The 12,259-nt window shown below is 42.1% G+C and overlaps 1 protein-coding gene across 1 annotated transcript in view; it reads right to left on the minus strand.

Moving 5' to 3' along the window:
* Nucleotides 1-11,076, minus strand: part of CAAP1 (caspase activity and apoptosis inhibitor 1) — a 35,197-nt gene extending 24,121 nt beyond the window's left edge. Inside the window, exons 1-4 of the mRNA XM_050943202.1 lie at nt 10,768-11,076; nt 8,620-8,820; nt 6,247-6,331; nt 4,142-4,220 (exon numbers count right to left, since the gene is read on the minus strand). Coding sequence (XP_050799159.1) covers nt 4,142-4,220; nt 6,247-6,331; nt 8,620-8,820; nt 10,768-10,899 — 497 coding nt within the window. The 5' untranslated portion in view covers nt 10,900-11,076. The remainder of the gene's footprint in view (nt 1-4,141; nt 4,221-6,246; nt 6,332-8,619; nt 8,821-10,767) is intronic.
* Between the last annotated feature and the right edge of the window lie 1,183 nt (nt 11,077-12,259).

A 12,259-nucleotide genomic window follows, 5' to 3' on the forward strand; every position in this document is an offset into this window, starting at 1 on the left:
AGAGCTAAACTCCACCAAAGCAGTTTTTTGTTATTTCCGTTGGCAATATGAAGCCACTTTAGCGCAGCATGGTCGGTTTGTAGTTGGAAATGCCGTCTCCAAACATATGGGCGTAGCTTTTCCAGAGCGTACACAATGACGTAGCATTCCTTTCCACTGATTGACCAGTGGCTTTCCCTCTCAGATAGTTTCCTGTTGAGAAACCCAACAGGATGGAATTCTTCATCCGATTCTTTCTGTATTAAAACTGCTCCCACACCACGCTCGGACGCATCTGTGGTTACAAGGAACGGTTTGTCAAAGTCTGGGGCCCTTAGCACAGGGTCAGACATGAGTGTTGCCTTAAACTGATAAAAGGCCTTTTGACACTCATCAGTCCACTGAACTGCATTTGGCTGTGTCTTTCTGGTCAGGTCTGTCAGTGGGGAAGCGATTTATCTGTAGTGTGGTACAAATCACCTGTAATATACGGCCAAGCCTAGGAACGATTGGATCTGTGTCTTTGACTTTGGGATAGGCCACTTTTGGATAGCATCCACTTTGGCCTGTATGGAGTTGATAGTTCCTTGACTCACCTGGTGTCCATGATAAGTCACTCTGTTCTGGCCTATTTGACACTTTTTAGCCTTAGCAGTTAGTCCTGCCTGTGCTGGTAGTTAAGCTTAGAGGTGTTCATGCAGGTCCCCACATCTGTACTCTAAAGTTCAGAGTGAGGAGGGAACCTTGACAAGTTGAGAAAACAAAAATAAAACTAACACACCTTGCCTGGTTGTTACTTACACGTTTGAAATATGAGAGACTGGTTCAGAAAGCTTTGGAGAGCCTGGATTGATGTCTGGTCCCTCTTAGTCCCAAGAGCGAACAACCCCCAAAACAAAGAGCACAAACAAAAGCCTTCCCCCCACCAAGATTTGAGAGTATCTTGTCCCCTTATTGGTCCTTTAGGTCAGGTGTCAGCCAGGTTTCCTGAGCTTCTTAACCTTTTACAGGTAAAAGGATTTAGGTGTCTCTAGCCATGAGGGATTTTACAGTATTGTACACAGGAGGGCTGTTCCCTTCCCTTTATAGTTATGACAGCACTACAGGAAGGAGCTCTGATGCCATGATGATGGGTGCAGTATAAGAACCTGAATAGAATACCAGTGAACAGAGAACAGGTGCTAATAGTACTGCTCATATCTGATGTGACTAGCAGTACTTATGTCCCAAATGGTATAGCTCAGCATCCTGTTCTAGGGGGATAAAGACCAGCTGAGGATAATGTGTCTGGGTGCAGTCCTGTATCTGGAAGCAAAATATGTTAAAACAAAAATAAATCTTCAAACTGTTAAGCTTCCAAAACAAAACCAAAGGAAAACTGCATCCATGAGAGTAAAGTGACCAAAAGCCTATAAGCAGTTACTGATTAAAAGCAAACATGTTACTCTGAATATTTCCACATAGCAATGAAAAAACCCACACAATTACAGTTTTCACAGCAAAGATAACTTGACTGCATTACACATATAGAATATATATGATTATTAGTTAGTGGTATCCACTATATTGCGCCCCTTCATCTATCAACACATAGTGATACTTCAAGGAATAGCCTGAGACACCTACTCTGGGCACACTCAGAGAAGGCAATTCAGGAAGAACATTGTGTGGAAGGCCTCCGGGCTTCTACAAGATGTTGTGAGAACACCACCTGGGTCCTCTGCAGCCTCCAGATGTCCAGGAAAAAAGTATTCTTACAATTCCCCAGAACCTATTACAGGACTAAACTGGGGAATCAGTACCTGCTGAAGGAAAATAGGAAAGCAAAGTAGGGGACTGACAAGCAGCTGAAGAACTCACTTCTCAACCTCAGTACAAGGAAGAAACAGCTAGCCAGCTTTATAGACAAATACTAGTTGACTGGCTCCCTCAATTAACTGTACCTAATTTAGCAAAAACCTTGGAATGTCCCAAATCCTTTGGCTTAATGGTGTTGTATTGTAGAATAGCAGCAAAGAAGCAAACAGTGTTGTAAATAGTACATTAAAGATCTGATATTTGCATATTAAGACACTGCACACAGCTCTGAAGCTATGGAACAGATCATTAACCCCTGCCAGCCCAGATGCCCCACCGCAGCAGGCCCCACCGCCCAGCCCTGGGCCTCACTGACCAGCGGGATAGGCCATCGCAGTTTAATCAGTTAACCGTTTAAACATTTTAAATTGTATTTACATCCCTAGAAGCCAGAGGTATCTGCTACTCGACACTGCATACCCAGCTTCTGTTTTTGACCCTCTTCCTCAGGAACTTATTACAGTGTTGCTGCTGCTACTCATAGCTTTGTCTGTCAGAGCAGAGTTGAAACTAGCAAGATTCTTGTCAGTTTCACTGCTCCCCACAGGGTTCTGTGTCCCCACAGTGAAAACTGACAAGACTCCGCAAGAATATTCTTGCGTTCTCTCTCATCGTTTTGTCAAACTACTGCATAATAAAAACTGGCCAGTGTCTTCAGCCTTCAGAAGACTGCACTATGGTGATCTGATTTATATTTGGCTCAAGTATGGAAGGTTATCTTCACAACCATAAGGGCTGAAGAATCTCTCTCTTTTAAATTTGAAGTTTAGATTCTGCAGAGGTTAGCAGTGGTATTTCCCTGAGAAAGCTTCCTATGCTCTACGAGCAAATTGATTTTGCAATCCCTTCAGACATACACTAGCTAAAAATGATTAAAAAAACTTTTTTCCCCTTCATATTTTTATTTTTACTGTTTTATTCACTAAGTGATGACAATTTTCCTCTTAGTTTTTTTCCTCTCAAGTCATTATTTTATTTGCATATAAATACAATTTTTATTCAATTTATTTTGGCTGGAAGTCATGACTACCTGCTTCGAACACTAGTTTTGAAACACCTTTAAGCTATAGAACTACAATCCTGAATCTTGACAGAACTGATTCAGCCCTTATCTTTCTGAGATAGTGAGGTATACAGAACTCAGTCTATTAGCTCAAATCTTAAAAACAGGGGTCCCATCACATCTCCACGCAGCCATTAAAATCTTATAGCACTTTTCATAAGCATAAGACAATCCCTCAGTTTCCTTGGCCAACAGGATTCCCTCTTCACCCTAATGAACATTTCACTGGCTGTTAGCTAGATTTCCAATGATGGATGAAGGGACAAAGACAGCTTGACATGCTACAAAAGTGCTTAGTTCACTGACTCCCATACAAGTAGGAGGCACTCAGCACATCACAAAGGGTGACCAGCACCTCAGGATCAGGCTCACAGTTTGTAAAGGGCTTCAAGATTCATATAGGATGAAAGTGATATTTTCCTGGTTTTACTTTTGCACACATAAGTATTAATGGGTATTAGTGTTAACTGCAACACATGCATAGATGAAAATATTCCCCTAAATCAGAATTCTTTATAATGGCATCTTAAGTATACAAAGCAGCACAAAGCATACAAAAAAACCCACTAAGCTCTTACAACAAACACTAAGTAGTAGTCTGATAAGGAGTCTCATACAACTTCTGTAAAAAGGATGAAACGTATTTCTATTCTAATCTATTCTCTTTAGCCCCGATTCCACAATTAGACCAGTGCAGGTGGACTTTGATGACTGGACAGTGCCACAGTAAGGCTGTGCATGGGTTCAAGGGTCCATCTGTGTGAATAAGATTGCAAAATCAGGGCCTAAGTGCTCATGCAACTCCCCTGCAAGATCTCTGTAGTTAATTTCTTAGCTAATTGGTAGAATTTTTGCACACCATGATCATCATTCAGTAAGATATATACTGTTTTAGTGTCACACTAAGGCTAAATTTTCTTTGTATTAAATGAACAAAGCAATGGTTTGGTTTTGGTAGGACTAATTTATGGAAAGGAAATTATTTAATGGAAAGTGAGGGGCTAACAATTGCGAGGATCTGTCAAAGGATTTACGATACAACTTTGTTTTCAGTGCAGATAAAGTGTTAGTATGGGTTTGCAGAGTTGGACCCTAACAATATCACTCATATTGGCTTCAACTGGATTAGCCATTTGAGTAAGGGCCTGAGAGGGTATTGCGGCCTTTGGTGCTACTGTGAACCAAGTCAGAGGAAAGCAAAACCTCTTTCAAGGTTTTTTTGTTTGTTTGTTTTTTACTCACTGACTGATTGATTCAACTCCGCTCTTATTTCCACCACGGTCTGCATCTTCATCAGTATCAGAGTCAGCACCAGTCTCACCTTGAGGTATAAAATTTCAGCATATGAGATTACAGCCAAATGTTGCTTCCTACCTGCTTGGTGTTATCTGCAAAACTTAATTTTACCCAAAGTCAACAGTGTCGTTTTTCCAGTTGAAGGTGTTCTAAAATTACATTTACCCAAAAGAAAAAGCAATTTCTGAAACTGCTGCTGCCGATAGGCTGAGACTAGTTTGAACTATCTTTTGATTATCCATGAACGTATAGGAAAATCCAGCTTTGTTACTGTACTAAATCTAAAGGGCAATGAAAGGCAGAGAATCAATTCAAGATTCTCTGCATCACATAAGCCCCACAGTGAGCTACACAAGAGGGGTTACAGGTAGAACATCCACTCAGAGGACCTCTGCATCTCCTGCAATCAAAGGGGAATTCAACACTGGCACAGAAAAGTTAGCAATAAACAAGCCAATATTGAAGGGAATTTGGCAGACAGACCAGAGAAGGTACCGCTGGGTCGAGGTAAGTATTATCTGTGAATACATGGATCTAGTAGCTGAGAGTCCACTAGTAGGGAGTGCAAAAGAGGCTGCAGACACTATTTCAGCGCATGGGTTTGAATGCAGCCACAGAGCAGCTACACATCAACCCTGGGGCCTGCCATGCAGCATACCCATATGAAACTCAATTACAACACACTAAACTGTGGCTTGCATCAAGTGCTTGTACAAGAAAATATGACACCACATTACTTCCCAGCCCAGGCTACATACGAGTGTCACAGCAGAGGACAGAATAGCATACATGGGACTGCTATATACCTTCATGCATTGGGTGGGGGATTAGGTAGAACTATGACTCTATCCCAATGCATCAGTCAGCACAGCTGAGCTGGTACAACAGCATATGTAATCTGCTACTCATACATGACAATAGCAAATTATTTCCCTCTGTAGCAAGGAAAGAAGTCAAGTATCAGAGGGGTAGCCGTGTTAGTCTGGATCTGTAAAAGCAACAAAGAATCCTGTGGCACCTTATAGACTAACAGACGTTTTGGAGCATGAGCTTTCGTGGGTGAATACCCACTTGTATTCACCCACTAAAGCTCAGGCTCCAAAACGTCTGTTAGTCTATAAGATGCCACAGGATTCTTTGCTGCTTTTAAGGAAAGAAGTGTGGCTATTAATAGTCAATTCCCTTCCTAGTCTGTTCCTGGGACAGCAACATACTGCCCTTTGCTATGGGCTGAGAGAAGGTTCTCATTCTAACCCTATGACTTTATACAACAACCATGAATTTTGCTTTAGTAGAACAACACTCCAGAGCTGGCCAAAAAAAGGGATGTTTTCCTGCAGAAAATTTAGATTAAAATAAAAAAAAATCCATTTTTCTTTAAAAAATTTCCATGGAAAAATTATACTTTTTTTGAAAGTCTAATAACTGAAAACTTTAGGGTGAAAAATTTCTATTGAGAAAAATCAGAATTAAATATTTTGTGTTGGATCAGTTCCATTTTAAACTATGCCCATGCAGGAAAATTGCAGGGGCTCAGGAGGTGGCACTTTAATGTCAAATTAATACAAAAGAAAAACACGTTAATCTGAAAGTGTCAAAACATTATACTTTTGGGATTTTTTTTTTTTAAACAAAAAGCAGTTTTTCACAGAAAGACACTTTGCATGAAAAAAGTTTTTTTTGTCAAAAACCCTATTTTCCATCAAAAAATTGTTTAAACAAAGTTTTTGAGCAACCCTAGATATATCACAACAGATGACATTGGATAACCACATTTTTCTATCACCAGGTATTAACTTAAGAGCTATTGTCTTATTACATATATTTTGGTTTAAGTATGTAGAAAAATATATTTAGCCAGATAATTTTAATTTTTTAAAGTACCAGAAGTTTATTTCTTTCAAGTTATTTATTTTAAGAAATTTCTGAGGATGCAGTGGTTTGATATACAGAAAAGACCTATCTTTAAGGTAGATTCCTTTAACTGGGCACTGTTGTACCATTAAAGATCAAAATCTGTAGAATTTACCATACAAGAAAATAGTTCTTACCTTCAAGAATCTTCAGGAGTTTTTTCTCAGATAGAAGTTCTAACTGATCCAGGCAAAGCCTTTTGATTTCCTCCATGGAACAATTCTAAGAAGACCGAGGCAATAAATTAAAACAAAAAAATCCACATTCGTAATCCACATATCTGAGAAGCATATATGCAAACCACAATCAACCCTCCACTCCTATCAAAAATTAAATAATTGTTGTCTTTAAAGTGAAAGAATCTGAAATCATTGAGAGATGCAGATGAATCAAATCTGAAAAATACTTTCTCTCTTTGTCCCACCTCAAAGGACTTTTGAATTCTTGCTGAGACCGGATGATCTTCTCTATCCTCTCTGATACAGACAACCACCTTTGGAAGATGAACTGCAAATATAACATGAATGTTCCGGCCATTTCAGCTCTACCTGCTGCATGTTCTCATTAACCAAACTAGCAGGGATTATGTACATCACTCAAAGTTTCAGTTCCTCTCCTACAGTTCATGCAACATCCAGCTCAGACAGCAGCTCCTTTTTTGCTGTGATGCACCTTTCTGAGATGTCACAGCCATCAGATAACTACAAAGGAGCAATATGACAGCTTGGGGTGTGTGTGTGTGTTCAAATTTAAGTATTTAACAACAATAAAAAAATAAAAACTGACAAATTATAAAGATACAATTTCTGAAAAACTACACAATATTAAGTGTCTGTTACCTAATTCTCCTGTAGATTCTATGGTGGCTGTGACATCTGAACAAAGTGCAAGCTAATGAGTCATTATGGAGGAGAAGCTGGTAATATGAGCCTTGAGCATAAACAATGCTTACTCCACAGGCTCTGTCCCTAACTAGTACCTGAACCACAAAGAAGTATAAATTAGTGCCACCTTCTAGCTCAGGCAGTAAAGTCTTATGCTCAGAGGTCCTGGGTTCAATTCCTGTTGCCAGTGACCCAGGGGCATCAAGTTATGTAAGCAAGATAGGATGACAAGGATCTGAAAAGTGAGTTAAAAAGAAGAGGATACAGGTAAAATGTACTTAACACTCTTCATGGGTAGTTAAATGAAGCATTTAGTCCATATTACTGAAGTGCATGGAATTTCTAGCTCTTTTGTGTTTCTGAATGCTAGCTTCCATATTTCCTGATAAGGATAAAAGTCCCTTTAGAATAATCGTTATTATTTTCAATCACAGATTATTAGAACTGCAGGCACAGCACAGGCTTACACACAGTTTTGTTACTGTACTTCAGTCCCTGTGGCAACAAACAGCCCTGCAAGGATGACATGAGGTATGTGTTTTTGTGTCTGCTTATCCTTTTGTTTTAAACTCATTACCTTAATCTTGCTCAATACTTCAGACTGGAAAACTGTTCCTTTAACCTTTTTAGGTCACATTGGAAGATGCACACTCCCAGAATAATAATATTGTTTTTTAAAGGAAACGTACTATCAAACCCTTGACTAATCTAACCCTACAGGACAACAGACATTTCAATTCTAAGGTTTTCTTCAGCAGAGGCTGCGAGTCTCATCAAATTGTATGTTTTTATTTTCTTTAGTTTAAACAGGAATAACATTCCTCCAGGATGAGCATTCCAAATTCATTTTCACTTGTGACCTAGAGGACTAGAGCTCAAGCAGATCACATAAACCAGGCATTCATTCTTACAGAATGTTCTAATAATAAATTAAGAGTCAGGTCTTACTGTAACAGCTGTGGTATGACAAAATTATGCTCTATTACTGTTTGTTTTCTTTCCATACCATAGAAGAGCTTAATATCATATTACAGAGAAAGAGGAAAACATTTAAATAGTTTTAGAAATATAAAAATCAAGTCTCATTATCAGTCAGCTCAATTTTAAGAAGTCTATACACAAAGCAGCTCTTCAATCCAACTATGAAATGCTGTCATTTCTATATACCACAGTGATGAGCATAGTATCAATACTTCAAATATTTTAAGTACAGCAATGTCTTAACAATGCATAGAAATACTATGCAACAGTTTAAGACATGAAGTGAATACCACATCAAATTGGAATTCTAGGAGGAATTTAGCGGAACAGAATAAAATTAGTGCATTTGACTAATTTAATTTATTGGGGTTAACATGCCCATCCCTCTTAAAAATATTGCATAGGATCTTTAAATGACAAGTTTCATGTCTAAACTTTGTGAACACTCTGCATAAGAGTGAAAAAAATAAAAAACAGAGAACTGCATCCCAGTGGGAAATTATTAAATTAAAAATTTCATATAACTGTTGCACAAAAGGTATGTAGGTTGCTGTAATATACATGTTGGAAATCCACTGGACTGACCTCAGGCAAACAGAGCTGTTCAGCCCTGCATGTACTGAAGAGTTAAGTATATTTCAATACCTTCAAAACATCAGGCAGCATTTTCTGCAGTTTCGTCTCCCCTATGACACAGAAGCACTGATGAAGCATTTCTTTTTTGTCTGCAATGTAGAAACTAACTGGTTTTAGTGACACACTGAGGTCTAGTCCACCTTCTTCTATGTCGCTGTGCTCTTCAGCTAACTCCTCTTTTTCTGCAGATGGCACAGTACATTTTATTTCCTAAAATTAAAAGATATTAAAATGCTTGGAAAAATAAAATTAATGGAAATTGTCTCTTTAATAAGTCAAGAAAGGAGGAAAGATTTTACAACAGTGTCTGCCTCAATAATACAGTTCTTACTATAAAATGTTTAAAAGAATGCTACAAATGAACATCTTGTATTTCTGGAATGTTACAAACCTTTAAGTGCTTTACATCGTAAGACTGTGAAAGTTACATGAATGCTCTTCAAATGTGTAGGCCAAACATCAATATCCCTCTAAAAGAGATGGTTATTTTGGCTCATCCTCGCAGTCTGAAAGACCATAAAGCAAAGAGCTACTTTGCCACATAATCTGAATAATATATTTGGAAAAAAAACAATAAAACTTTGCCCACATGGCCATAACTGGACTGCTGTATTCCCTCAAATTAATGGAAAACAAAGGGAGAGATGTCTGGCAGCACAAAAAACAAGTCTGATGTAAAGTATCAGAGGGGTAGCCGTGTTAGTCTAGATCTGTGTTAGTCTGGAGTCTTTGCTGCTTCTACAAATCTGATGTAGTTAATCACAATTAGGGTACGGCTACACTTGCAGCCGTACAGCGCTGCCGTGGGAGCACTCTGAAGTGCGAGTGTGGTTCCAGCGCTGCACGTACTCCACCTCCCCGTGGGGATTAGCTTACAGTGCTGGGAGCCACATTCCCAGCGCTGGGGCAGTGTTTACACTGGCGCTTTACAGCACTGTAACTTGTAACAAGTGTTTTTTCACACCCCTGAAAGAGAAAGTTGCAGTGCTGTAAAGCGCCAGTGTAGCCAAGGCCTTAGCCTTTGTAAGACTACTGCTAATGACAAATGTCTTGCTGAAACACAACAGCTTGTGCATAGGATTTTGAGGGCCAAGTTGTTGTTTTTTTAAGAAAGGATGGAGTAAATGTTATGACAAGAACATGTATTGGCCAGGGGAATGGGGTACAGGAAAGGCTTAGAGATTCCCCCAGAAATTTCTTTTCATGTAGCCCTCCTTACCATCAAACATTAAAAATTAGCTAGTAAGCATGAAACTGCTTTCCTAGAATGCAAATCTGTAGATAGTAATATACACATTTTGGTCACCTCTAAAACTTGTCCCCCACTAATTTCTCATGGGAAAAGGTATGCAGCTCACCAATACTCAGATTAGCACCACACGGGTTCTGCACTTTATTCCTTCAGCAGGTTTCTATCTGTTTGCCTTTTCTCTATTCTACATTTGTCTCTGTTCCCTTCTATTTTCGTGTTGTGCGTAAAACGCTTCCGAGCTTGAGGCAGGAGTTATTTTTCCTGACTCGAAGCAGTCATGTTCTTTTTGAATCCAGCACTTCACAGTGGCTTTAATAAGGAACTGTCTGCAGGTGCACTAAAGGGAACGGACTAATGTAGCTGCCTCAGATCCAGCACTCCAAGAGGAGCTGGCAAGGTAGGGCCACCCCAAAGGGAGTGAGAGCCATGCTACCCTGGCCATGGGGCTGACCTGGGCAGTGCAGAGGAAAGCGGGGGCAGATCCATGCAGGGTGGGGGGGGTAAATCCAAGCCCAGCTCTTGCTCAGTTGCTTTCCTGAGACGGGCCATTTCCCCCTTGTTGCCGTGGGTCGGGCTTTAGCAGAGGCCCGTCGGGGAGACGTTTTCATGCCGCGTGGGTTGGGCTGGAGAACAGGGGGAGCTTCCTGGGCACTGTCCCGTCGGGTGGGCGCTCTGCTCTAGCCCACGCAGGAGTCAGGCGGGCAGCCCCGCCGCCCGTGTCACGCAGGGGGTCAGACTAGTCGATCCCACCGGGTCCTTCTGGCCTCCAGCTCCATGAACCAGACCGAGCACCCGCCTAGCCGGCCCCGGCTCAGCACCACCGGCCCCGCCTCCCCCCTCGGGAGCACCGCCGCTTCCGCTCGCCCGGCCAGGCCCCAGGCCCCGGCCACGCTGCGGGACGTTACCTCCAAGGGGCTGTAACTGGACTCGGTACTTCGCCGCTTCCCCTCGGTGCTCCCCGCGCCCGAGCCCCCGTCTAGGCCGCTGGAACGGGAGCGGCGCCGCTTCTTTTCCTTGGAGGATTTGCGGCCCGGCATCGGCCCGGCCTCACGGCGGTTGGCGCCGCGTCCCGTCCCGTCCCGTCCCGTCCCCCACCAACGGTCACATTCCACCCCCTGCGAGTCGCCGACAGAACATTTTTCACAACGCGCGCGTCGCCGCCCACCCGCAGCCGTCGCGGGTTGATTCCATCACCATGACAACGGGCGCCTGGCGGCTCTGTGGTGACGTCATAACCGGGGCATGTGGATTTCCGGCGCTTAGAGGGGGGGGGTGAGATTTCCGCTCCAAGTACTTCCGGTGGGTGGTGCTGTGTGCTACGCCTATGACCCGCCTGCTGCGAGGAGCCTTGGTCAAGGCTGCCCAGCATTTCCCCCAGGACCTGCTGCAAGCTTCCCGCGAGCTGCCCGCTCCCTGGCACGGGGCAGAGTGTGACCAGAGGCTGCAGGCGGCTGCTATGCGGCCTAGCACGTTAGGCAGAATCATAGAGTAGCAGGGACCTAAGGTCATCTAGTCTAACCCCTTGCTCAAAGCAGGACCAATCCCCAGACAGATTTTTACCCCAGTTCCCTAAAAGGCGCCTACCCCATTGAACTCACAAGCCGGGGGTTTAGCAGGCTAGTGCTCAAATGTGAAGTGAGGCTAGTGCACACCAAAGAGAAGCCTCCCCCCAGCTAAAAGTCAGTATAGAAGCCAACATCTGCTGAAGGAGAGTAGGGGGAAGCTAGGGGAGTTGTTAGTTGCAAGAGGGACGGCATGGGGAAGTATTCTGGGATTTGAGTATTTGTCAGAGCAGTAGGGTGCATGGTCACATAGCCTCCTGGCTGTCCAACTGCTAGCCCTGCTTGTTTCCCAGCAGCATTTTCCTTCTTACTTTAATAAGGAAGTTAGATTTAGCTGCCTCAGTGAGCATCTTTCCACCTTCTTTTAGTGAAGATGCAGTTGACTTTGTAGCCTGACAAATAGCAGATTAAGTCAAATTCTGCAGCTGTACTGTTTGGTGCTTCTTTACTGTGTTCCAGAGATACCGGAGACCTGAGTTGCCATACTGCAAAGGGCAGAGATGGATGGATGGGAAAATGTTCCTAAATCAATTATATGGAAACTGGAACAATGTCAGAATAATCATCTAGTGTGCCTGATAAGGTTCTGACTTTCCTGACAAAGCAGCATGTTGAGGCAGCCTGCATGGGTAATATTAGGAGAGGGAGAGAAACTCCACAGATGAACAACAATCATCAGATATCTGATAACTGAATGTACTGTTTGCATATTTAAAACTTCTCTTTCTGTGGAGCATTCTTCAAAAAAAATCTCAGATGGAATAAGCACCTTACCTGGATGTTTTTATAAGAAAACAGTTAATATTGACATATAAATAATTGATTAATGTAGGAT

The sequence above is a fragment of the Gopherus flavomarginatus genome, chromosome 3, assembly GCF_025201925.1.
Source record: "Gopherus flavomarginatus isolate rGopFla2 chromosome 3, rGopFla2.mat.asm, whole genome shotgun sequence".
In the NCBI taxonomy this organism is placed as follows: Eukaryota; Metazoa; Chordata; order Testudines; family Testudinidae; genus Gopherus; species Gopherus flavomarginatus.